This window comes from Camelus bactrianus, chromosome X (genome assembly GCF_048773025.1).
Source record: "Camelus bactrianus isolate YW-2024 breed Bactrian camel chromosome X, ASM4877302v1, whole genome shotgun sequence".
Lineage (NCBI taxonomy): Eukaryota > Metazoa > Chordata > Mammalia > Artiodactyla > Camelidae > Camelus > Camelus bactrianus.
In genome coordinates this window covers 4,173,430-4,200,630 of record NC_133575.1, presented here as the reverse complement: position 1 = coordinate 4,200,630, position 27,201 = coordinate 4,173,430, and the positions used below count along the sequence as shown (strand labels likewise).

General features: G+C 49.9%; 1 protein-coding gene across 4 annotated transcripts in view; it reads left to right on the top strand.

Moving 5' to 3' along the window:
• PUDP (pseudouridine 5'-phosphatase) overlaps positions 1-23,442 on the top strand; it is a 64,371-nt gene extending 40,929 nt beyond the window's left edge. For 3 of the 4 annotated variants that reach the window (XM_074359126.1, XM_074359122.1, XM_074359125.1), the window contains exons 3-4: positions 4,189-4,418; positions 10,097-22,738. In XM_074359126.1, the coding sequence (XP_074215227.1) occupies positions 4,189-4,418; positions 10,097-10,348 (482 nt within the window). In that variant the 3' untranslated portion in view covers positions 10,349-22,738. The other variant, XM_074359124.1, reaches the window with a different exon arrangement.
• Positions 23,443-27,201: the final 3,759 nt, after the last annotated feature.

Genomic DNA, 27,201 nt, shown 5'->3' with positions numbered 1-27,201 from the left:
GACTTGACGCCCACCCCACGGTTCCCGGAACACGTGGCGTGCGCCCGTCTGCAGTGCTGTCATCTCCTCCGGTCCTTCCCGCTCACTCCTCACTGCGGGTCTCTGGGTTTAGGGTGAGGAGTTAACCGATGCCGCCTGATCCAGTAGGGCCTTGATAGATATGTCCTCTCGGCAGGTGAGTCCCAAGGAGACACCTGCAAGAACGCATGTCCGCCATCAGTCTTTCCTGCACGTTCCCCTTTCCTATCCGCTCCAGGGACAGCCTCCATGTTCTTTGTCACCAAGCGTAGGTCTCCAGGGGGAAGTCAGACGGGATCCGTCTTCCATAGGGTCACTGATTCCCCACGTCTCTCATCTCTCCCTGTGGATTAATCCTCTGAGTGCTGATTCTTTATAGCAACAGCTGTCTGTCTGCCCTTCCCTTAAACCGAATTAAGCACACCAGGGCCTACGAGCCGTTGGCTGGGTTTCATTTATATACTTAATTAACCAGCTTCTCCGCAGGACAGAACTGCGTTCGCATTTTTAGTCTTTTACTTCTCAGAGCGAATAAGGAACAGTTGTGCGTTATGCAAAGGATACAGAACTTTTTGAAGGACTGCGGCAGGCCTGTGCCAGGAGATTCGAATGACCCATCGCTGACTCTGACCTGGAGTCCGATGTGATGGGGGTGCCCGTGGCAAACACCTGCCCTTTACCTTCCTGTGTGTGCTTGACGTGCAGGGCCCTGCCCCGCCGCCAGCAGAGTTCATCGTGGCTGTGTGACAGGTGACAGAATGGAGGTCCAGGAGGGGACATCATTGCCGGGGGCTATGGCCAGGTCCCTCTCTTGAGTTTCATGTCTGTTTTGGTGCAGACATTTTAAAGGAGCTGAGTATGTTTTGTCTGATTTAAAAAACAGTCATCCCAAAACATTTTTGATTCATTCCACCATGGATAACAATGTCGAGTACGCACACCAGTATAGTCTTGGTGGTGTGTGTGTGTCTGTGTATAGCACTGCTCTGTTAACATTAGGCACGTTACAAAGTATCCACAGAACTAGAAATGTTAGAAGGATTAATGAAATAAAACCATATATAAATTTTTTTTAATGAATAGCACCAAAGAACTTTTCCTGCACAATTTTCTTTTTCCAGTAGGTTTTAGAGAAAACATGTAGTTAAATATGCTATATTATTTTTTGAATGTGTTGGTTTGCTATTGTGTGATAACAGAAATCTGAATATTCTGTTTTAAATTCAGGTCAGCTTGTCACTCAGCTCTAATCTCTGTATCCTGAGCGAGGTGGTGATTGGATGTATATTTGTTATGATGATTGTTTCATCCCACTTACCAGATCAGTAAAGGTTTTTATTGAAATTTAGCTAATAAATAATACATATTTCTCCATGATATTCATCAGTGGTTGTTGCAAACGAATTGAATGGTGTGGCTTTTTTTTTTTTTTAATATTTTAAAATAGAAGATTCAAACGCCATAGAAAGTCTTCAGGTGGAATACTTTCCCACTGGTTGGAATTTGCTCTCAGGGTGAGGCTAAGTGTGTGTGTTCATGAGACGCATGCCTCTGTAGTTCTGTTGTATGACCTGTGTCTGGTCTCACAAAATGAGTTGGGAAGTGAGCGTTCCCTTTGGTTTTCCGAGGCTTCTTTAGTGTCGGCGTGCTTTCTTTCTGAGACCCTTGGTAAACCCACCGAAGACGCCACCCAACCCTCGGCTGGGGACGTGTTTTAACTACAGATTCAGTTCCTTTAGTGGATATAGGGCTAGTTAGGTCATTAGTGTCTTCTTGAGGGAGCTTTGTATCTTTCAGAGAACTTGTCCATTTTATCTGCGTTGTCAGATTTATTGGCATGAACTGTCATAATATTTTTCTGTATCCTTTTAATCATGTTAAGGGCCTTTAGTGCTGTCCCTCTTTCATTATGGTAATCTTGGATTTTTTCTTTTTTAATCTTGATCTGTCTAGGTAACAGTCTCCCAATTAAATTGATCTTTTTAAAGAACTAGGTTTTGGTTTAATTGGTTTCCTGTGTTCTTTTTTCTGTTTTCTACTTCATTGATTTCCTCTCTTATTTTAATTCTTCCATTCTTTTTTTTTTTTTTTTTTGAGTTTAATTTTCTCTTTTTCCTTCATCTTCTTACGATAAAACCTTAGATTGTAGATCTTCTTTCTCACAGCTGTTTTTTAATGTGATGACTTATATCACTGATCTGAGACCCTCTTCTCTAATATAAGAATTTAATGCTATAAATTTTCCTCTAAAAATGTTTTAGCTATGTCCCACAAATCTGGTATGTTATATTTTCATTCTCTACAAAATGTCATCTAATTTCCCTTTGTGATTTCATATTTGACCAACGTCTTACATAGAAGTGTGTTGTTTAATGTCCAAATATTTTTGATTTTTCAAGTACTATTCAATCGTCAATGCCTGTTTTAATTCTGCTGTGGTCAGGGAACTTACTTTTTATGATTTCGGTTCTTTAAAATGTTTTGAGAATTGTTGTCTGACCGATACAGTATGTTCCTTCTTGTTGAGTGTTTCATATGCAGTTGAAAATAATAGGTATTCTGCTGTTGTTGGGTAAAGTGTTATACAAATGTCATTGGGGTTTAGTTGCCTGATGGTGTTTTTGACGTCTGGTTCATCTTGTCTCTCTTGTTCTGTCCATTACTGAGAGAGGAGTTTGAAACCTCTGTCCCTGTTTCTCCTTTCTGTTCTTTGAGTTTTTGCTTTATGTATTTTGAAGCTCTGTTATTTGATGCATACACATTTAGAATTACCGTATCTTCTTGATGAGTTGAACTATTTTTGCATTGTGAAATGTCCAAAGTTGTCCCTGATAATTGTCATTCGTTGTTCTGAAGCCCGGTTGCCTGTTGTTAAATTAACATAGCTACCCAGACTCTTGATTGGTAGTGATATGATACATAGTTTTCGATCCTTTTATTTTTAACCTAACCAAGTATTTATCTTGAAAGTAAGTTTCTTGCAGACAACATGTATTCGGGTCTCACTTTTGTTTTTGTTTTAGTTTTTTTCATTCTGACAGTCCCTGATTTGGGCGTATATATAATATTTATAAAGCTGTTCTACAAGGTTATGTAATTCCATCGTCTCGGCCATTTCTGCGTCCATTTCTATGACTGCTTTTTTCCTCCTGGTTGTGGGTTCTGTTTGCTCCTCTGAAAGTGTGGGAATTTTGATGGGATGTCAGATGCAGAATTTGGCATCCATCCGAGTGCTAGATTCTAATGTATTCTTTAAAGGGTTTCACGTGTCTTGGCGTGGAGTTGAGATCCACGCCTCCCTCTGAGCGTCTCTGAAGGATCAGGTGCTCAGTATCTGTTCCTCACTAAATGGGTTCTGGTTTAGGGGGGGAAAATTACCGTATCCATCTTTTCTGTAGCAACTGAAAAAGTATTAAAACAGTCACAATGACGTGATAATGTAAAATACTATTTTATACAAACCATAGCACTTTGGGTGGATTTAGACATTACTGTCGTAACCGGCCTGGGCTGAACTGTCACTTTTGACACATTTCTGATGACTGGCCCTTTCGTCAGTGGCTCTGTGGATAAGTGCATTAACCCGCGTGTCCCTGGGACTTAAGCCCTGCCATTAATGAGTAGGGGAATGTGTCTTTCACGTGGTGCGTTGTTGTGGTTTCTCTCTCTGGCCCCTTAGTAGGTGGTCCGACAGCTTTCCTTCAGCCGGGGGGCCTTTCCGTCAGCCTCGGATGGAGGCTGGGTCCGGATCCAGGGCTGTGAGGAATGACTGAATAGCTTTCTGTAGAAGACAAAAGTTTTCTCAGAAAACACCAAGAGCATAGTCCTTGTGTAGTCCCTGCTTCAAAACAGACACAACACAGTGTCCCGAGTGCACAGGGCCTTCCTTTGCACAGAGCAAAATGAAAGGGTTTGCTCTGAGAGGATGGGGAAGCAAGGCCACATCTTCCCAGTAAAATCTCCTCTGTTACTTTGGGAAAAGCTGTCACTAGGCTCTGAATGGCTTTCCGATTTTGTGCCCAGTGGGGACGTTCCAGCTGATAACCGCTGTGGGGACAGTGCGTGTGGGCACTCTCGTTCCTGGGAAGACGTGGCCGAGTCGGGGCGTCCCCGGAGGCCTGCGCCCGGCGCCTGTCCCCGTCCCTGAAGGCTGTCCCTCCTCCTCCCCAGGTGTGGAGAAGCTGGTCCGCCACCTGCGGAGGCACGGCGTGCCCTGCGCCGTGGCCACCAGCTCGGGGACCGCGTCCTTCCAGATGAAGACCCACAGACACGAGGACTTCTTCAGCCTGTTCGACCACGTCGTCTTGGGGGATGACCCCGAAGTGAAGAGTGGGAAACCGGAGCCGGACATATTCCTGGCGTGTGCCCGGAGGTTTTCGCCCACTCCCCCCATGGAGAAGGTAAGCCTGGCAGGGATGAAGGGTGGGGGCAGCGGAGTGGGGGTCACACTGTCTGTGTGGTTCCACTCCGTGCCCACTGCTGCCCGGCAGTCCGTACAACTCGAGAGAGGGGGGTACTGGGGTCACCAGGTAGGGGTGCACAGGGAGACCCCTTCACCCTGTGGGAACCACGGCCGCCCCACGTCCCCCCGGCTGGTGAGACCCGGCCTGAGTCGTGCGGATGCCTGAATGTATCTGGGGAGGCCTCGGCCTGATCAGGTAGGGGTGCACAGGGAGACCCCTTCACCCTGTGGGAACCACGGCCGCCCCATGTCCCCCCGGCTGGTGAGACCCGGCCTGAGTCGTGCGGATTTCTGAATGTATCTGGGGAGGCCTCGGCCTGAGAGAGCACTGCTGGCCGGCTGTGTTCAGGGGAGGGGCCTTCCGCCATGCAGGCTGCGGCCTCCTGTGTGACCAGCCGACCTGGAAGCGCGCGCCCATGGTGGCTTGATTTGATTCGGTCGGCCAGGTCACGTTAAGCCAGCAGCACTCACTGCCCTGTACCTGAACGAATGCTCCTCAGGGCTGTCTCCTTCCTGCAGGGCTTCTTGTCACCACGGCCTTTGCTTTCCATGGGCAAGTTCCCAGGCTTCTGTGTTTCTCCCTGGGAAGGAGGCCGTCGTGAAGCCATGTCCTGCCTCCGTGGGCTGCTTCCTTATGCAGGGTTGGCAGTGGCCGTGGGTGGCATGCAGTGGTTCTGAGACTGGGGAAAGTGTTCGGAGTGAGTGCATGGTGCCTGTGCAGCCCTGCAGCAGGGTCTCCTTGCCGCACACGGGAGCTGCTCACACAGAGGGCGTTGCCTCCACCATCTGCAGACAGCAATCCCACAGCATCCCAGGCTTCTCAAGGGGTTCCTGCTGGTGACCCAGGCGTGTCTGCAGCATGACGGGCATTCCTCAGGATGACGGTGGCCCGCATGCTGCTTTGTGGGGAGTTAGTGCCAGGAACAGTTTCCATGAAGGGTCTTCTCACCCTTCACCTCTCTCACTAACCAGTGAGCCACGATGGGATGCTGACCATTTAGTTCAGGGAAGCTTGCTCAAAGTCCCCTCCCAATGCAGTTGAGAGAGGATGATCTTTCAGTGGTCTGGTTTTTCATCCCAGGGCCCAGCGTTGAACCTGTCAGGGCAGTTGAAATACATTTAACCCCTTTCCTTTTTCCCTTTTGTGTATATATATTTTTATTGAAGTATAGTCAGTTTATAGTGTTGTGTCAATTTCTGGTGTAAAATACATAACTCTTCTTTGGTTTCCCGGACTCCACTGGGCCTTTCAGGATCCAATTCAGTTCTGACACTGACGACCTGGAGTGAGTGCAGACCCCCTGGGTTAAGGGCTCAGCCCCGCAAGTCTGCCCCCACTTCAGACACCAGCCACCAGTGGGGTGGCCAGGCCACTCACCCTTCTGCCCCGCCAACCACAGACTTGGGGGATCCCCCACGACCCTCTTCTCAGTTTTCATAATTCACGAGAATGACTCACAGAACTCAGGAAAACACTTTCCTTGCATCCGCTTCCAGGTGTGTTGTAAGAGGAATCGTCCAGTAGAAGTCATGCTTAGTGCAAAGTATGGCTGGGGGGTGGCACTTCCACACCCTGTCTCAGTGCACCGCCCTCCCGGCACCTCCGTGTCTGCAGAAGCTCCGAGAACCTTGTTTGCTAGGGGGCTTCATGGAGGCCCCATTACCTGGCACTGCTGATTAAAATCATTGGCCCTTGGTGAGTCTCTGGACCTGGAAGTTGGGGGCGGGATGAAGGTTCCAACCATTTAAACCGGCCTTGGTCTGGCTTGACTGGGGGCCCAGGGGAGTGACTTCCTTAGCATAAACTCAGGCGTGGCTGAAAGGGGCTTATTACCAATAAAAAAAAATAAAAGGCACTCTTATTGCTCAGGAAATTCCAAGGGTTTTAGGATCTCTGTGCTGGAAACCGGGGACAAAGGCCAAATACGTATATTTTTATTACACCGCAGCCTAAAGTCATCACGCGTTCATTGAGGGCCAGCGGTGGGGTATTCCTAGCAACACACATACATGGGCTGATTCAGATCAGCGACTGCACGAGGGGCGGGCCTGAGGTGGTCCAGCTGCTAAGCCGTGGAGTCAAAGATGAGGCCTCGGGGGCTGCCAGGGCAGGTCCTGGGCGCCGTGGGGTTCTGCGTCTTACATCAGGACAGCTGTGCGTCCGTGTGCCTGGCGTCCTGCTGCAGACCTCATGCACACACATGGGTTCTTCTTCCCTCAGACCTCTGCCCCCTTCTTAAGGAATTTCCCCACCCCTTCGGGTCAGCACGCCCTCCTGAAGCCACTCTCTTTGTTTGCTGCAGTTGCTGTATGTATATCTGTTACCCATGAGTGAGGTGCTGCCCTGGGCAGACTGGTCCCCAGAGCGGCTCACAGTCGGAGGCACCTGCTTGCGGCCCATCTTCACAGCCGATAAAGATGACATAAGAGGGTGGCCTTGAACGCGCTGCCCCTTTGTGTGGCTGCGGCAGTGAAAGGAGGAGGCTGCTGCCTTTCTCCCTGCTCCAGGCCGTCCTCCCGTTGCCAGGTGCCCTGTTCACAGAGCCGTGGCGTTTCCAGGTTTCCCGGTGCGTGTGGAGACAAAGTTCATGTGGCTGGCTTTGCCGGAGAGCAGTTGCAGTGAAAGCGAGGAAGAGCAGGGCACCACCGTCCGGCGCCCGCCTGTGCAGGAGTTCCCCTCGCGTGGCCCCCAGGCTCTGCACGGAGCTGGAGCATCCCTGCGTTCCCGCGCTGCCCTGTCTGTGCTAGACTTGTCGGGGAGAACTGGGCAAGCACCGCCTCTACCCTAGTTACTAACCCACGTTTCTTTGTGCAGGTGTGTGACTTGCAGGAATGAAACCTCCCCTGTCCTGTTTCTTAGGCAGACACGGTCAGGGGTTTGGGGTTGAGCGTGGTGTAACGGGCCAGGAAGGGGTCACCGGGCTCCCGGCTGGGGAGGCACCCCACATCCTGTACTTGGACTTGTCTTCCAAGTACGGGAAACAGTTGCAAAGAGGCTTGTGGAAATAGGACACGCTTTCTCTTTGACGCAGTGCAGGCGCCAGCACGTGGGGGCGGTGAGCCTCAAAGGTCAAGGGCGTTTCACGTGGTTGTTCAGTCCCCAGAGAGAGTCACGGTTGCCGTGGGGAATTTATTATGCTGTGGGTGTCCGCAGATGCATTCGGTGCAGCAGCAGTAACGGGAAAGCAGTAGAAAGCACGTAGCAAGAAAGGGGACGTTTCTGTTAAGAAATCACTTACCATTTTACTAGGAGAAGATGCCTCACAGAGCTGGCATTTAGTAAGTTTTCACTGAAAGCGTGTTCTTCTAAGTTAACTTATGTATCATTCTTTTTTTTTTTTTTAATGTATCATTCTTTTGTATTTAAAGTACGCGGTCCTCATATGCCCTCTTCAGAAGTCCCCTTCACCCATCTTCATGCTCGCGAGCATCACTGAGTGCTTGCTGGGTGCCAAGGAGGCCTCGGCATGTGGGCGTCCCCCACTGACCCCAGGGGCCCCACGGGGCACAGGTTACCGTGGGCCAGGGGTTATCATCACCCCAGCCTTTACAGCACACAGGCGTCTGCAGGCTTCCAGACAGCCGGGGGACTCAGGGTCCTGGAGCAGGTGGAGGGACCAGGCCAGAGTCACCCCCAGCCCCCAGCCATGTGAGCTCTGCCACTCGAGTGCCTAGCCTGAAAAAGGCACATCTTTGTTGCAAGATAAAAATGATGGCATGTTCACACGTGATTTCCTGGGTTCTATTTAGTACATTACAAGTGAAACCTGAAATCCATCTTTTAAAACCGTAGCCATCGCGACTCTGCGTGTTTTCGTTCTCTTGCTAACGTTAAGGGCTGAGTTTCAGGGTCTTCTTTTGAATTACTTTTTCTGTTTTGTTTTTGTCTTGAAGCAACTTCCGCACATTAAGCTTTTATATACCTAGAGAGTGAAAAGAAAAAAAATGAGTAAGTGAGTTCTGTTGAACTGCACAATGACTTTGTCATAAAAGCGCATTTCTTCGCAAACAGAAGTAACCACCTGAGTTGACTTTTCGGTACCTGAAATGGCAGTCGACATGTTTTACATAATCTCTTGACAAGGAAACATGTTCATTGAAAAACTCATTGTCTGTGCCTCTTTTCAGTGTGCCTTGTGTCTGTGCCCAAAGTCCGCAGACAGACATAGGCTGTGGGCGTGTTCCTGACGTTTGTTACCCTCTGTGAAGCGCTTCTCCCCTCCCAGAATAGCAGGGGTCAAGTGTGCCCTTTGCTTCTGTCCAATTTAAAGTTAACACTAGGCGGCCTGGAGCGCTGTGCTGGGCCTCTGCCCTGTGGGGGGTTCAGTGTTCTGTAGTCAGTCCTTCTCTTCCCAGCACCCCAGTATTAATGGGTGTGCAGCCATGCTGGAGCTCTTCGCGGGGGAGACGAGAGCCACTGGGTCCTAGTGGGCCACCTCGCAGGGCCTCAGGGACCCTTCAGCCTTGGCCATCACTGCCCAGGCCTCATGACCGTCTTCTCCTGTCACTCAGAACCCCTGAGCAAAATACAAGGGCCTCTGGTCACTGTCTTTGGTATGTATCTCCTGTCTCTTATCACCTGGTGTACCAGGACCTCCCTTTTTCATTAGAAGAAGATCTCAACGATTACCTTCATAATTCCTCCCCTTACACATCTTTTCTTTCATCGAATCTGCCTTTGCTTGGTGTCCCCTCTGAGCTTCTGTGGACGAGATTGCTTGTGGAGGAGGAAGAGCATTTTCTGTCCTCTCTTAGGTTCTGTCCTCTCTTAGGTTCGGTCCTTGGGGGCTGTAAATTAAACTGACAGATGACGTTAGCCAGAGAAAATACACATTTCTGTTTCTATAAGAACGAGGCAGTTCACAGAACAGTGTGATTCAAGGCGGCAGTTAGAACCTGGGGCTTATATACCATCTTAATAGGGGCTTGGGACAGAGAAAGGGGCACTTCTGGAAGCACAAGTGACTTTTAGGGGAAAACAAATGGGCTCTTAGGAGAACAGGTGGGAGATAAGATAGCTGTAGGACGGCGTCTGTTCAGGTGATTTCTTCTCCAGGCGCTGACCTCTGCTGACTTCTTTTCAGCCATAAAAAGCCAACCTTCCCCAGGTGTGAAACTCCTGGGGAGGGGACTTATGACAGGTGAATTCTTTAGGGAGGCTTTGCTTTCAGGAAGATAAGGAGAATTTAGAGAAAGCCTCTTCCTGCAGCTGCTGATTCTCAAGTGTCTCCAGCTCAGAGTAATCCTTGGGTCCCCGTGGCATGTTCCAGAGCCCCTTCACCACCGAACGGCCCTGTTCTTTTCTTACCCAAGACTCCTTGCCTTCTTTGCTTCCTCCTCTGAATGTTTGCCATCTGGCTGGCCGAAGGCAAGGCCTCTGCTTGCTGAGCTCCCCGGCCTCCGCGTTCCTGAATGACCTCAAGTCCTGACTTCACCACCCACGTGGCCTCAGTGAGTCCTGGTCTCCAGGACCCTGGTCTGGTTCCCACTTTAACCAGCTGGTCCCACGCCAGGCGCCGTGATCCCTGGGTCGGGAGACCTCTTCCCCCTTCTCGTGCTCAGCCCACCTGCGGTCTAACTCACGGACCCCTCTGATCTCGCCCCGGGAACCTGCAGCCTTCCTCCCAGCGCCTCCTCGTTCCTTCCCACCCGTGTGGCTCCAGTGCCTTGGTGTCCAGTCCAGCCCTCCTGCCCAGCGATGAGACCTGTTCCCTCTCACCTCCCCAGACCTTCATAGCGACTCCCCCTGCCGGCAGCACCGCTGAAATCCGGTCCGTAGCGCATGACCCTCTGATGACGGGTAAGTTATGCAGCCAGTCTGACATTTCCCAGTTGCCGTTAAGAAATGGGCTACCTGACATTCCATAGGTGGATACTGCATAGCTGACAACTGCATTTGCAGTATCTAAAACCATAATTACCTGGAACTCACTGTGGCTGATGGAATGATGGGAGGGACCCACCCTCCCTGGACGGCAGATGCGATAAACCTCCCACACAGGCTTCTTCCCAGATCACCTGACCCGCATGCCTCTCCGTTTTAACATCAAATAGTCATTGCCTTTGACCTGTTCCCGGCCCCTTCACGTCCCCCCAGTGGAACAAGCAGAAACAGTGGCCGCAGCATGTCCCTGGGCTGTCACCAAGGCTTAACCCAACAAGAGGTCTCCCCTGGGCCTCTCTGTCATGTTTCTGTTAGGTTTTGTTCAGTGTGACTCCTGGTAAATAGATTGCTAAGCAGTTAATTTTTCCTCATTCCTTGTATTCATACACACAGACACATACATCAAACAAAATGTGAATGGCTGAAATGATACGCCAGAAGCGACTTTTCTGTTACGGGGATTGGTAGCACGACTCGAGGGGCTCCTTTATAATTTATTCAAATAATGCGGTGCTCCCAGTATGACGCCTAAGCATTTTCTCAGTTCGTCGTGTATTTGCACACGAGGGGGTAAAATCTCGTATCGCCGTTTCAAAGAATGACAGTTCTCATTAGGTCGTCATCGCAGTGTGTGCATATGACCTGTCTATTTTAAGCCACCAGCACAGAGTGAAAATGTGACAGGACTCCAGGTATGTGTAAGGGTGAGCTGTATCTCGGGATTTCTAAAAAATTAACTGAACAGTCATGCCCACGCATAATCTTGTTAGACACACTCAATTCTGCTGGAAGAGGGGAGCGATGACGTTGAACTGACAGTGCTGAGAATTTCTTCCTAATTCCATAGTTTTGCCTTTGGAATGTTTCTGAAACACTGGAATGATAGTGTTGTTATGGTCCGATTCCGCCTCAGTGTCCCCAGTTCCTCACAGCCCCCGTGACGTGTAAACCGCTTAGCCTGGCTGCTCCTTCCTATGCTGGTTACTCCAGGATTCCTCTTAGCTTTCTCGTCTGAGTTACTGGCGTACCATCGGCACCTGCTGGTGTGAAAAAATGTCTTTCTACAAAGGCTCCTTGGGGACTGACAGTGAATAAAATGCCCGAGACACACTGGACTGGTCACACGCTAGGTTAAAGAGATGCTCAGTTAACAGTCCCCAGTAATTTCTAAGGAAGGGTGGCCTTTAACAAACTCAAGGGTGATTTTCTCAAGGTTGTTAAAGACCATCCTCGGAAAGTGTGTCCAGAATGGATACGTCCCCATCATTTTGCCCATTTAAACTAGGGTGACTAAGTCATCTCGATTAGCTGGACCTAATCCCGGGCCAGCGGGGACGGCTGGTCACCCACTGGCCGGACCTAATCCTGGGCCAGCGGGGACGGCTGGTCACCCACTGGCCGGACTTAATCCCGGGCCAGTGGGGACGGCTGGTCACCCAGTGGCTGGACCTAATCCCGGGCCAGTGGGGATGTCTGGTCACCCATTGGCCGGACCTAATCCCGGGCCAGTGGGGACAGCTGGTCACCCCCATTCAGTCCGGACTTGGCAATAGCTTGTCTGAACTGCTTCCAAGAGGGTCCAGTTCTCTTCAAGGGGTGCTGGGGCTCTTGGACCAGTTACTCTTTAGTGTCCTCCTGATACTGAGAGTCTCGGTCATGAACCGGAGGAAGGCAGACCCCTCACTGTCTTCTAAAATGTGGCATCACCGGCCCCTGGATGAACGCGCAAGTAACCAGGAAGTGAATTCTGCACAAGTGAAGTGGACTGGCCATTTGGTTGGGAGTTTCTTGCCAGGATCCTTTTTCTGGGCCGTCAGCAAGTTGGACCATGGTTTGTTTTGTTAGCTGAAGGCCTCTTAGCATAACCAGAAGGCACAGTGGTTGTACGTTGTTTTATTCTTTCCACCATCAGCTGGGTGTACCTAGGAAGCTAGACTTTGACTTCTGACGCTTAACCTTAGACTAGTGACCCGTGTTCCTCTTCACTGCTGCTGTAACACGTAACACACAAGCATAGTGACTTACCACAACGCAGACTTCTATCTCACAGTTCCGTAGGGCACACTCCCAGGCCTGGCATAGCAGGGCCTCTGGTCCGAGTGTCACAAGCGTGGAACCAAGATGGTGGCTGGCTGGGCTCCGCACAGGAGGTGCCAGGGGAGCACCCACTCTGTAGCTTATCCGGTGGAATCCAGCTCCCTGCAGGATGGGACTGAGGTCCCTGCTCCTGGCTGCATGTCACCGGGCTTCACCTGCAGCTCCTAGATGCCTCACTCTGGTCCTTGCCGTGGGCCCTGCGTCTCGGAGCCAGCAGTGGTGCATCAGACTCTTCCTACTCTTCTTGAAATCACTCCTTCTGCAGCATCTCCCCTACTCCAGCCATAAAAATTCTCTGTGTGGAGGGCACACCTGATTAGACGAGGCCCACCCATTTAGTCCAGGCGCCTCCCTGTCTCCAGGTCCACAACCTGAATCCCATCTGCAAGGTCCCTTTAACCGTCTAAGGGACCGTCACCCCCTGGCTGCCCCAATGCCCCTGGTCTCCAGGTCACAAGGGGTCCGATATCCACACTTGCAGGCCAGTCTGGGTCCAGCATAGAGGACCACACATCCCACAGGGGTGACGTATCGGTGAGGTGAGTCGGAGGTCCTTCCTGCCACTGTTCAATGAGATGGAGGAACTGAGTCAGCGGCTAAAATGATGTAAACCTATGAGCAGATAAAGCCATGAAAGGTTGAGGCATGTTCAGTCCACTCATTTGTCCTCAGTCAGGGTAGAGGAAGATTGCTGATGGAATGCAGTATTTATCAGTCCTTTCCTTTGACCAGCCCCCCAACCCCCAGACAGTATTATTGTTACTACGTTCCTTTTTTGAAGGTAAATATACTTCCGTTGTTCATTTTACCAGCAGCTACAAGTACCTGCGGCCTGTGATCAGTCGGGCATGTGTTGGGGGTACTGGGGGACCACTGGGAACCCCCAGTCCTGGGTAGCTCTGTGGCTCTCACTCCACCATGCTGAGCATCTGCTGGGTGGTGTCTAGGAAGCAGGAAACCCAGGGTGTGGCTCTGTGGTCGCACAGGGATCCCTGTGACACAAAGGGCTGGGTCAGCTGGGGCCCTTAGTTAACAGATGTCCCCCCACACCGTTTGCAAACCCCAGGAACAGCCTCAGAAACTCAGGGCTTGCCCTTTATACTACTAGAGAATTTTTCTCGGCCCGCATGGACCCAGGATCCCTCCCCAGTGGCCCTACGCCTGCCTTCAGGGGTGTGATGCCCGCTCTGCAGCGTCCCCCGCCTCTGCCCAGCGATGCCCCACTTCCCACCCACCCCTTGCCCGGCTCCAGCACATCCTTACTATTCTCCAGACCGCTGGTCCCACTCTTGGGCTGAGGCTCTCTGTGAATCCCAGGTTACTGGAGGGGAAGGAGGGTGCCTCCTCCGTATCCGAAGACTGAGAAGATGTTACACTCCTCCCCACCAAGAGGACAGGGACAACGGACAGGACATGCTCCCTGTGACCTGCCACGTGCCCCCTTGGACACCTTTTGTCCTCAGGAGGCTTCAGACGGAAGGCACCTCCCAGGTCTCCTTACGTTCCGTCCACTTCCCTTTCTAATGAAATAAAAGTGTGACCTACATGTTAGAGCCGGTGGACATTTGAACTGAAAATTTGCCTCATCTGATTTTACTTATTGTAAGCAGTGTACGTTAAAGTCATTCTGCACAGGTGAGGTTCAGAACACTCTGAGAAAACACAGACAGTGAATTTATTTGCATTCATGTGAATCATGCCACTGTCAGGCATTTTGTCTTCAAACTTTCCCCAGTATGGTCCTCAGAGCGCTGGTTTTGGGGACCTTCATTGGTTTTTTCTGAAAACAGACTTTCATGGTTGGGAAACTTCTCCATCAACGTTGAAACAACAGATTTATCCAGGGCGGTCCTTCTGGGAACTTGTTTGTGCTAATTGTACATCAGAACATCCAGTCCCTCGGTGAATGTGATGAGGCTCGTTTTCACAAACAGTTTCTCTGGACTGCTGCATCAAAGAACATTCTGGAAACTTCGTACCTAATGACATCCTAGCAGACAGTTGAGAAATGAACTGAGAGATGCTTAGAAAGGTTGCAGGCCTCCCCTGGAATCCAGCACATCGTTGTTTCCACACATGCTGACTTGGCAATGGTTGTGTATAAAAACCGGCTTTCGTCTGGTCGGTGGGCACTCGGTGTGTGCGCAGGACGGAGAGCCCAGGCACCTTTGTGAACGTAAAGCAGATCCTGGAGGGCCTGCCTTCAAGGACCTGTCGTCATCGGTGGGCAGGTTGCTGGGCCATAAACAACAGGTGTTGGCATCCCGCGGACTGAAAGGAGGCCTCGGGCGTTGGCGGCGGTGACACATCACCCCTGGAGCAGCAGCTTGGCCGTCCGCCCATTTGGCAACGATGGATTTGACCCCCTCCAGGTCCAGCAGTGACTGAGGCCTTCCCTGTGTGTTTGTGTCACTCCCCACGAGGGCTGGCGGCCCCTCCGGCACACGGCGTTGCCGGCAGTGAGGAAAATCACTTCCGCAGGTCGGCACAGGCACCCTCTGTCCCGTGATAATCCTGTTTGTTGCTTAAGCCTCTTTAGGAGCTACGCCCAAAGGCAGACAAACCGCGCCGTGCTGCTGCTGTTGGAGGCGTTCGTGGAGTCACGGCATCCTGGAAACATTTGCTTCCTCTCCCCAGACCATGGGCAGTTTTGATCTAAGACGTGTACAGGCACTTCCTCTGAGGAAGTGCTGATTGGAAACTGCATACAACCGACTGTCCTGCATACAGCACGAGTGTGCGCTGGCTGCCGGCCCCAGCACCACACATCTGCAGCCTCAACAGCACACGCGTGTGTCCTCGCTGCTCCTGGCCCCGGCAGTCCAGTGTGAGGGCTGTGGCTGGTTCTCTTCTGGGGAGGGCTCGCTGCTGGGCTCCTGTGCCCCCACGTGGCCTTTCCTCTGAGTGGGGGGCGGGAAGAGGGCAGAGACAGCAGCTTCCCTCTTTCTCTTCTTGGAAGGACACTACCCCCTAACTGGTTAGGGCCCCCCTTGGGACTCGTGTCACCTTAAAATCCTTCTGGGGACTCTATCTCCAAATAGATTGGGTGTTAAGGTAGAGCATTTGAGTTTGGGGAAACACAGTTCAGCCTATAGTATATATTTAGGAGTATTAGTCATGTCGGTGGATCATCTTCAAGGCTGTTGTCATAGTTGACTCTTAACATGCGAAACTAACAGGGGCCTTGGGGCCCACCTGTGTTTCACATGTGTCTTGGTAAAGGTCGAGGAAACGGACGTGACTGCATATTTACTTGACTACATAGAGGAAGTAGGAAGAGGAAAAAGGATTCTGTTGACCATGCAGCACTCTCAACACTTGTTTTAAGACTCTTAAAAGTACTTGGCGCCTTTGCAAGCTTCTCTGGGCTTTCTAGTGGTTGCTGAGAAATCGGTGGACACAATCTGTATTATTAAAAGGGAAAATAAGAGAAAGTTTTCTGAGCTATCTTAAAGTCCTTTGCTCAGCACTTAATTTACATGCATGCACTTTAAAACAGACACTGAGGGTGCCTCACAATGTAGTTTTCATGAATAAAGTGACAATGCCTTAGGAAGCCTGCCACCCATGCCCACAGAGTTGTTAAATCCTACATTTCTTCAAAAGCTTTTCTCAAAAGGAAGAGGCATCAATTTGGTGGTGTGATTCATTCATGTATGTAGCCTGCAGCTCTAGAGGATTTGGTTATAAATATGTTTATGTCAGTACTGGTTTTATTATTTTTATTTTCAGACTCAAGTTAATTCAGTAAAATAGTAGCATAGCACAGCCATAACAGACCATAGCACAGCTATAGATAGGTGGGTGGCTGGGTGGGTAAGTAGGTAGGTAGATAGATAGGGATGGGTACATGGGTGGATGGTTACTTTGATAGACACATGGGTGGATGGATGGATGCATGGATGGTGGATGCATGAATGGGTGGACGGATGGGTGGATGGATGGATGGATGGGTGGCTAGATGGATGAATAGATGGTAGAAGAGTGGATGGATGGATAGAGAGATGGTGGATGGATGGATGGGTGAATGGTTGTGTGGATGGATGGATGGTGGATGCCTGGAAAAATGGATGGATTGGTGGATGGTGGATGAGTGGATGGATAGATGGATCGTAGATGGATGGATAAATGGATGAGTGGATGGATGGATAGGTGGGTGGGTGCATGGATGGATGGATGAATGCATGGTGGATGAGTGGATAGATGGATTAAAAAGTGAAGAACATAAACAAAAGTACTAATTTACAACAAAATGCATGCAAAGCTCAGTCATTTTTACAACAGTACCTAAAGTTTACTAGTTAAGTGTATATATTGTGTCATAATATTGTGGTGCTTATTTATAGGTAGTTCACTGTCTGGCACAGAGCATGAAGACAAATAAAACTTAAACCTTAGATATGAGTGCTCTTGACAAAAAATTGATCAAACGTAACATTTAAGACATCAAAGTTTTGATGTCTCACAGTGTGAAAATTGAAGTTGATATTACAAAATTAATGTATGGAGTCCAATCTACTGCAAAAAGTGATACAATGAAAGTTTCAACTTAAAAGTAGTGGTTAAGTCGAAAATTGTCTTAGTGATTCGATTTGGATCATACCTGGCTTCACATATAATGAATAATCACGGGCGTTGCTTTCAGAGGTACTGAAATTTGCATACACACAATGCCAGGTCCTCTGAGAGTCATGACAGTGAACCAGAGTGACCTCAGGTCAAATTTTGTGTTTTACCTGGCAAAAGGAAAAGCTTTGCTCCCTAGACAGGACATAGTCCCATGTAAAAAGTTCATGAGTTCCAGAAAAGTGTATGACTTAAAAATGGGACACGTGTAATTGTTTAAAACATAAAATTAATTACCAAGTGTCACCTCAGATCTGGACAGTGTTTGTCTTGGAGAACTGCAGGGAGCAGGGGAGCAGGACTGATGACTGAGTCCTTGTTGGCCTGGGCTGAGGAGGAGAAGCACGGTGGGGACGGTGACTCTGCACACAGGTGGGAGCCCCTGGAAGTAAGAGGGGAGGGGCCCCGGGCCATCTGATGACACACCTGATCCTATGAGGAACCTGGCATCGCCGCGGGGCTGCCCCTCACCTGGCCCCTCCGCCGCCTCTCCTGGCTCCCCCTCAGACCCCGCTGTCCCTGGGGCTTCCTCCATCCTGGGTCCTCGCTCACTGTGGAAAACTGAGATTGCCCAGACCCTGTCTCCCTCTTTCCCTCCTCGTCTCCATCTTTCCCTCCTCCTCTTTACAGCTCCACACCCAGCCCACCTCCACTCACCCAGGACGTGGGGAGGCCCCTCATCTCTCTACCTGACCCTCCCACAGTGGCCTCAAACCCAGGGTGTGACAAAGCAGGCTCTCCTTCCCTGCACAGAATGATGGCCCCAGTGCCCTCCACATCAGAGAGCTGGGAATCTCCTTTGCCCCAGCATGCAGCATATCATCCATCAAACTCTGTTGCTTCCAGAGGATTTCCCTAATTCCGTCGGCTTCTATCCGTTCTCTCCACCACTGTCAGACAAGGACTCTATTTTGTGCAACTTCTTAGTTATCAAGTGGGCCGTCTCACTCGTAGGATCCTCACCTTTAAAGGACCTTCTGCCTCTCTGGGTGGTTCGACAAGCGCCTGGGTGAAGATCGTGGACACGGGCCATCTTCCAGGGCACTGCTGGACCCAGGCATCTTCAGAGAAGGTGGTGCAGTGCCTCCGGGAGCTGAGCCTACGAACCACTTCGCTTCACCTCCCCAGTAGTTGGAAATGTCATTCTTTCTAAATTAAACCCTTCAAGCTACAGTTTAATTAAGCTCATCTGCTCTCCTGCAGATGGAATTCAGATATATTTTAGCCTTCAGCTTGGTAAAGTGAAAAGAGCAGTAGATTCTGGAGAGCCGGGCGCTGTTCCTACATTCTGTCACCTGCGTGCTGCTGTGACCTTCAGCTCGCCTTGGCTCAGGCCCCTCACCCTTGACAGTGTTGCAGGAGAAGGGGAAACCAGACGATGGGCATGACCCACGTCTTGGGTGAGCCCCTGCAATGTGCCCCACCAAGTGAGATCCTTGCCTTCGCGCAGGAAAGAATTCAAGAACGAGGCATAGTAGTGAAAGCTAGTTGATTTAGAGAGACGTACATTCCAGACACAGAATGCGGTTCATCTCAGAAGGGAGAGCCGCCCCGGGGTGCACGGTGGTTATTTTTTATGAGCTGGATAATTTCATAGGTAACAAGTGGGAGGGTTATTCCAAATATTTTGGGGGAGGGGGTGGGGATTTCCAGGAATTGGGCCACTGCCCGCTTTTTGGCTTCCTAGGTCAGTCTGGGAACTCATGATGCCTGCAGGTGTGTCATTTAGCAGCTGATGTATCACAGTCAGCGTATAGTGAGGCTCAAGGTCTCCTGCAAGTCGGATCTTCCGCCATCTTGGGCCTGGTTGGTTCTAACCAGTTTATGTCGTAGCCTCAAGGGCTGTGTCATTCTTTTAAAGGTTGTCCCCTGTCACCTTGCCTAGTCTGTCAGCAGGAGAGGGCTGGGCTGGCTGCTGCCCTCCACTGGACACTCCTCGGCCCCCTTTGTTGCTTTGACTCCTGTACAGGGAACTTGTGCCATTTCCTCGAATTTGGCAGCTGCTCCTCAGATGCCCGCTCTTTGCCCGGCACCTCAAGAAGGTGCGTTTAGTGCAGCCCCACCTCGTCGCAGCCCAGCAGAAGCTGTGAGAAGGACAGTTGTCACCAGCAACTTCTTTGAAGTCATGGCCGTGTGCCTTGGAGTGCCCGCTACGTGTGCTGTGCTGCAAAGGTCACTGCATTAGTCACATGGGCATGGAACGTTCGTACCCACCCGCGTCCACAGAATCTCCTGGAGGGGGGATGAAATGAGGGGTCCGGGAGGGAGAAAGGGTGTTCTGCTCCCGTGACCTCTCCACCTGCCTGCCGCCCCTGCAGACCCTTTGTCGAGAGGGAGGTCTCTTTCTGCAGAAACCAAAGTGCAAATTACCTTGTTCACATTTTACAAGGAGGTGGGAGTGAGTTGAAGGTCAAGTGTTGTCAGTCAGTGCAGGGTGGGAAGGGCTGGGCTGGTCACTAAGGGAGCAGTGAAATACTTAAAAAGAAGAGGACGGGCAAAGCGTGGCCTGCGTTGGCTGCGTGTGGCGATTAGAAACTGCCAGGAGATATCTTGGTGCTTGCAAGAGGAAAGTATTTCCTCCTTCTATTCGAGTATGATGTAAGCTGTATGGTTTAGCTTATGTCTTTGTATGGTTTTATGCCCCTCGAACCCCGTGATGAACGGGCCACATCTTCCTGGGTAACTTTCAAAGATGCACTCTTTCATTTTAATGCTTAGACAAGCCGAGCAGTCAATGGCCACACAGTGTTCAGGTTTCTAGACATGGGGTGCTTTTCCCCGAGTCATCCTTAGAAGCTTTGGACACATGGGTCAAGACACAGAGAGTGATGGCTGCACAGAAACCTTTCGAGGCGTTTTTACAGTGTGCTGCTTGGTAATCCTGCTGTTTCTAAGACGGAGGGGGATGCCCCACAGTTCCCAGGGCTGTCGCGTGACTGGGAATCAAGTCCCGTGCTGGGTGGGCCGTGTGGACCCGGCGCTGGTGCTGGTTCTTGGCCGGATTCGCGTCGTGTCTGTTTTCTGTCCTGCACTTAGCTGCTCTGCTCAATTTGTGTGAGAACAAGGCCTGGGCAGAGAGGCCCAGAGGTTCCCGTTCCCCGTCAACGGCACAGGCCCACCCAGCCCCGTTTGCAGCTAAGTCTTCCTGCCAGACTCTCGTCCTCCCCGCTCGCCTGGACTGGCCCATCCGCTTTTAAGACTTCAGATTCTCTTGCAGTGTCTCTGCCCTTCTGGAACTCTCGTCAGCAGGTGTACAGAGCCCCACTGCCGCCCTGGGAGGGCGTTTTTGACAACTGCTGAGCGGGGAGGGCGGGGGAAAGGAGAAAGGGGAAAGGGGGTAGGAGGGACGTTAGGTGCTCCCGACACATGTGCACACTCAGGGCCTCAGTTACTCCTCTGACCGTATTTACAATGGGCTGCCATCGCGCTCGGCCTTTCAGAGGAGTCAGCATCTCAAACGGCTCTGTCCAGACTCCCTGGTCCGCCTGCTGGCTTTTTCCCCCGAGTCACTTGCGGGGCCCAGCCTTTCTGGCTGACAGACACGGACACACTTCAGCGTGTCTTGCCGCCTCGCCCCCCACGCCCGTCCTCCCTGCTGTCCCTCAGGCTGGCCTCCGTGATGTTCGCCGTTCTTCACCGCTTGCGTCCTGAAAGTTATGTTTCACACCTCAGAGCTATGAGGGGATGATTCATTCCAGAATTGGGTGGGGGCAAACGGTGAACTGAAAACAGAAACCAGTAAGCGGTGCACGCCTGGAGGGGCAGGGAGACTTTCAGAAGGAGGGTGTGTCAGTTACGCTCCCTGAATCGGGGCCATAAATACCCAGCAAGCCTGTCCTCACCACGCCCCCATTCCTCCTTTTATTTCCTGGACCTTCAGCGGCATGTGGACCGGGCCTCCGGGTGTGAATGCACTGCCCGCGGTTCTCCGATGAGGACAGAGGTTTTGGGCCCCTGTTTTGCTTAGTGCCATGGTTTCTGAGCCACCAGTTTCCCCTCGCAGCTGCCTGCGTCCTCCTGGGAAGGAGCCCGGCACAAACACAAAACAAAACCTGCCTTCAGGACTCCAGCTTACCACCGTTACCCCAAGGGATCAACCAGATCTCCTCCTCGGCCCCAGCTGGAATTTCGTGGGTGCACTGCACAGGGCTTCCAGATCCTCAGGTCTTTCAAAACAGAATGTCAGTTGAAGTCAGTTGACATTTAAGTGCCTGTTTGTGGTCCCAGATCAAACAATAGGGACATTTAGAATACGATCAGGTCATAACTGTAAAAAGGCAGGGACAGAAATGTCACCAACAGGAAGTGTCAGCATCAGATAACCAAGAAGCACACCTGGACCGTATAAGCAGCCATTTCCCCACCCTGACATGGAGACCATCATCTCACGGTAGAAGCAGAGAATCTGTTTAAAAGAAAAAAAAAAAATTGCCAGGGGGCTTCAGAAGTCCTCCGAGGACGTCGGTGGGCCTAGCTGTCCTGTGTGCCCAGGGCTGTCCAGGTTTCGCTCCTTCTCCTGGGCCCCAGCCCACGCTGTGCAGGTCCCTGGTGCTGACCTACTGTCACGAGAAGTAGTAACTCACTTTGTCCTTGCCTTGGCCCTGGGGCAAGTCGGCTCATAAATAACTCAGCCCCAGAGGAAAGTAAAGGAGGGAAGGAAAGAAAAGAAGTCAGTGACCTGTTCCAGAGCAGACCAGCAGTAACAGTGTGACAGAGAGAGAGAGAGAGAGAGAGAGAGAGAGAGAGTGTGAGAGAGAGAGAGAGTGAGTGTGTGTGTCTGTGTGTGTGTGTGTGTGTGTGACGAGAGCAGCCCTCTTAGGTGTCTGGTTCCTGCGCTCTCACTGGAAGAGAATAAAGCTGATTTCATGCTCAGTGTGGAATTCCAGGAGCCAAGGACACTTTCCCAGTGCATGTTTTCCTGGGAGGGAAGGCAGTATATGGATAACACATCTATTCCTCCGTGGGGTAGACTTCTGTCTCTGGTTTGGGGCGAGTCCTGATGTGAAACTTGCAGTTGCACGGTCACAGGATGGCACTTTGAGGACCTTCCTGATGCACACAGGGCGCAGACACCCCCGTGTGGATGTGGGCATCTGAATGAGCCAGAAGACATACCGCACCTGGTACTAAATCTCCGTGCTCAGGAAACGTCTGGTACACGACTGGCACACCCAGGGGCTGAGTCTGTCACTAAAACACCCTAACCATTTGATTTCCAAACTACAGTACTTGGAATGTTAGCAGCTCTGAAATTATATTACATCGAAAAAGCTCCCCACTACCCCCACAATTTCCTCTCGTGTTCTACATGGCCAGTTGTCAATTGAACAGATTCTTACGATTTGAATAAAATAAAGTTTTAGAGCGAGAGTCCAGCTTCGCCACCCAGCTGTGCCACATTTCAGCAAGGCTTTGGGCCGGCGATGGAACCCTCTCCCCTGTGCGATGCCCACGGACCCTGTGAGGGACGGAGTCCTCTCCTCCCCGTGGTGCCTAAACGGGAAAGCCTACGTTTCCTTTCTGTCTGTCTGCATGCCGACATGGCTGCCGTGGTGAAGTACGTCCTGAAATGCTGACACTGGGTAGTGAAAACCCAGGCTCCATGAGTGCTTATGGAGAAGGCCGTCTCAACCCTCTTTGTCTCCCTCACCCCACAGTGCCTGGTCTTTGAAGACGCTCCGAACGGGGTGGAGGCGGCCCTTGCAGCCGGGATGCAGGTGGTCATGGTTCCCGACAGAAACTTAAGCCGACACCTGACCACAAAGGCCACGCTCGTGCTGGGGTCCCTGCAGGACTTCCAGCCCGAGCTGTTTGGTTTGCCGCCCTACGAGTGAGGAGCTCCCTGCGCCCACGCCTGGGACCCCCCTGCCCCGCAGACGGGCAGAGGAAGCGCCAACTCCCAGATCTCCACACGAACAGTCCTTCCAGCCGGGCAGCCGCCTTCTTACCCACGAAGGCCTGGACCACTCAGTCTGAAGCGGTGACGAACTCCAACTTGACAGGTGGAGAGAGAGCCAAGTGCAGACGCCCCGGAACGCAGCTCAGAAGTGTCACTTGAATAAGCATATATACTGTGTGAACAGTTTGGGTTCGTTTCTTTCTCTTCCTTGTTCTTCTCAACCCTGACTGGAAAATGTAAAATATGTACACATCTATGTATATGCTTTTATGTGTATATGTGTATGTGCATATGCATTATATTTAAATTCATTGTACGCTGTCTCCGTCTCCTCCGTGTTTCATCTTCACATGCAATGGCAACTGATGACAGTGAGGCGGTAATTCTGTTTGGTTTGTAATCCGAGTGGTAAAGCCATGTTATGGGTGAGCTTTTAATAAATCATTCTCCTTATCAGCAGGTGTTGACATTATTTATGGGCCCTTAAGAATCTCTGTGGGCCTCTGCTCCGAGACCCACTCTGAGCTGTGCGATCTGTAGTTTCCTTTTAGTGCGAACATATCTGTAGCCTACGTCTTATTTCAAGGTGCTTATCCACGTTTGAGAATGTTTTCTACCTCAGAGAGTTTAGGCCCCTCATTTGAGAACATTTATTTTTCTAATACATTCTTTGATGCAAATAGAATTGGACTTCAGAATGCATTCTTGGTACGACCAAGAGCTGTGGCCCCTTTTTGGAACACTTTATCGAATACTACCCTTTGGTGATTGACCCCTTCTAATACATTGACTCAGCCTTTTGTGATGGGAACATTGTCAGAGGCACTGAAAATGCTGCAAGTACCATCACAGGGTGTTCTCACTGGTGCAACGTCCCAGGGGTTTCCTATTACGGATTGTTGTTGAGCTAATTCTTAACTCTGTAAGTTGTAGGAAAAAACGGTAGTAATGTCTCTGATCATCACGGGGAATGACTGATGGTCAGTGACTGCCTCTCACTCTTGGCCAGTTTTGCATCATTTCAGCAAATTCATGTCAACATTCTTGATTGCCTGAATCAATATGCGTCTGTTCTTTGAATTCTCCTTCGAGTCGGCTGTTACGTCTTACTGGTTCCCTCACCAGTTAATTGAACTGAATAAATGTTTTGAGACTTGTTCACGTTCTATTGGTTTGGGAGTACGATTTTTACCCTTAGAAAAGAACATTACCCTCTAACAAATGTAAAATACACCTGGGACTGATTGACCTTTGTTCTCCTGACTCAAACAACACTCACACTGTAAAATGACATTTACATACTCTAAGCGAAGCAGGCTGCCTTCACAGATAGCAAATAAAGGCTGTCATTGAGGCACTTACTTGGTTCGGGATGGTGTGCGTTCACAATATCTGTGTTGGTGTTTTCTTTCCCTTAGGCCACTTTGCATGCATAAGACAAACAGATTCAGTGCCGCTCTAAATGACGTGGGTCTGGATCAACATCACTTTTCCTCTAGGCTGCATTTGGCTAGATGGTGTTGTCTGTATGGTTTTTAACCAAGTCTGCAGCCAAACAGTTTGTGCTTTTTTGTGCAAAGTTAAAATACAGATGTTTGGCCAAAGCACACATGTTCTTGCTTATTTTGCTACATGGGTCTGGTTGCTTTGAGACGTTTACCGCTGATGTTTTTCCAGTGAATTCAACCCCTCAATATCACAGAGGTGTCATGATGAAAATTGAGACCAGAATGACTCGTGCCAAAAGTGTTTTTAAGAAGAGTTGTCCTAGTTTCTTAGCTCCTTTAAAGTGTGTTCCGTTAGGAAAACATGCAGGGATTCACACAGTTATGCTGTTTTGTGCCCTCAGTTGCCGCTGTTTGCTGATACTCTGTGTCCTTCAGAAGGGTTTTCAGTGCCCATGACAACCCCCAAGAGGTGATGTCATCCATCTCTTCTTCATTCCACTTAAATAAAACATATGGACACTTTCAGAACATGCTAATCACTATTTATTAGAGTTTTTCCACCTCTAGTAAGTCCTTAGCTAGAGTCCAGTGACTTACAGAGAAAAGGTCTGGAAGACGCCTGTTTCACACTTGAGGGAACTGACTTTTTAAGGGAAAGGAATCACTTCTGCTCTGCAGCAGCGCTCAGTGCTTAGCTACCTCAGTTCACGTCCCTTTGAGTATAATGGATGGTTTGATGCTACATTTGGCATGCTTTGAATGGTGTTTCCAAATTTTAAAAACAAATTTGCACACAATAACAACGTTTATAACAAAAAAAATGAGTTTTAGGCTATTGGTACTAACTCTCTCTGTTCACCACGGTCTGCATGCTACTATTCAGAGCATAAAGCCCAGGTCTACTTCGCCTTATATGAAAGTTTTCTGACCTGAGTCTGGAATGATTACTGTTACTATTATTGTCATCACCACCATCATCATCTTCTGTAAAGGGAAAATGAGAACTAGAGAGCAAGGGATTTCAAATTAGACCGACTTCAGTTCCCATCCCAGCTCCGCTACTGAACGGTGGTGTCGCTTTGCTTCGCCCCTTTCCACCTCAGATGCCTGACCTGTGAATTGGGGGCAATAAATACTTGGTAGTGCTGGTGTAAACAGTTGCTGGGGCCACGCTGGGGTGAGGACACTGAGCTCATACTGAAAGATTTATAAAATGGCAACTTCGGTTCTTACGATTTCAGAGTCCGGGTACCGTTGTCCACTGGCTTCTGTTGGTTGAAGATAATCTGGTTGACAGAGGGGTTGGTTGTCTGAATAGCTCACACTCTCTCTGAAGGCAGATCTTCACGGTGCCTCAGAGCGTCCTGGTTTCTCGCTGAGTCTCTTTAATGGATCGTGTCTTGTACATGGGAACACCTTGTTTTCACCTCCTTTGTTAATCGCGGGGTGTTTCCATTCCTTGTAAGTTCTTTTCGTCAGAAAAACTCATCCAGGTGGAGGTAATTCAAGACTGTTATTTGCCTACCGTAGGCTCATTCTCCGTAGACCCTCAAAACCGAGTAAGAAGACATCGTAGGCTATTTATCTTGTTGCACTTGAGTTGTAAAGTATTTGAGTTGCTTCCATATCTTTTTTTTTTTTCTTTTTTCAGTACGAGGGTTAGCATCCAGTGTGTGTGACAAGGGGCAGGACACACACCCCCCCCCCCCACACACACAATGGTGAGTGCCTGTCACACATTCATTTAGAGACTGTGAGACCGTCCCCTTGCTGTTAAAGTGCTGTCTTAAACGGTTGCTTTTGCTGACTGCAAATGCCTGTGCTTCCCAAGTTCTGCACGGATTTCTACCACATTGTAACTAACAGTGAGTATTTTTTACATCAAAATGTTTCCAAGTATTTGCCAAGATGCCAATAATCTATTTCCCTTTGGGATGAAAACAATCAAGTATTTAAGAATCCTAATAGTCTCTCATCTTTTTTAATAAATGTGAAATCTTGGGAAACGTGCCGCCATATACATTTACTTATTGAAAACCTTGTCAGACGGATGGTGAATTCATACATTGTGCAAAGTCACTTAACACGCTGTGTTCTCAAAGTCCTCTTTTGAAAGCAGTTGACATGCATTCCGTATTCAAAGTCTTAATCAAGTATGGATAGATACTTAACTAATAGAATACCTTCTTCTCTGTAAGCTGAGTTAATACTCTGCTTGGTGGCAAAACAGCATTCTTTAAATGTCAGAAACAAAACAGGAAGGGTTTCCCATCTCAGTAAGCGCCCATCGTCATTCTAGAAATTCTAGTCAATGAGTAATGCCCTTTATGTTTACATACGTGAGTCTCCTGATGTCAGAATCGCTCAGGTGTTTGTCTGAACATGTCTGTGTCACCATGGTTTTCAGTGGATACTGGATTCTGCTTTGAGATTAATTTTTCTCTCATCCTCTAAAGGTACTGTTTTCCTCGTTCCCTGAGTGTCATAGCTTTGATTAAGCACCAGCTCGTGTTCCTACGTCTGAAGTCTGTCTCTTTTCTCCAGCTGACGTTAAGATTTCATTCTTGGTCTTTGGTCTTCCGAGGAATGGCCCGTTTTGTTTCGGTCTTGTTTGGACTTTGTGGCGCTCCCCGAGTCTGTGGTCTGCTTTCTGTACCCCTGAACTCCTCGGCCACGAGCTCTTCTAGTATTCCCGGGCTCATCTCTTGGCGGCCCTTCCGTATGGACTCAGCTGTCCGTGCGGTCAGTGAGTCATGCTCAGGCGGGA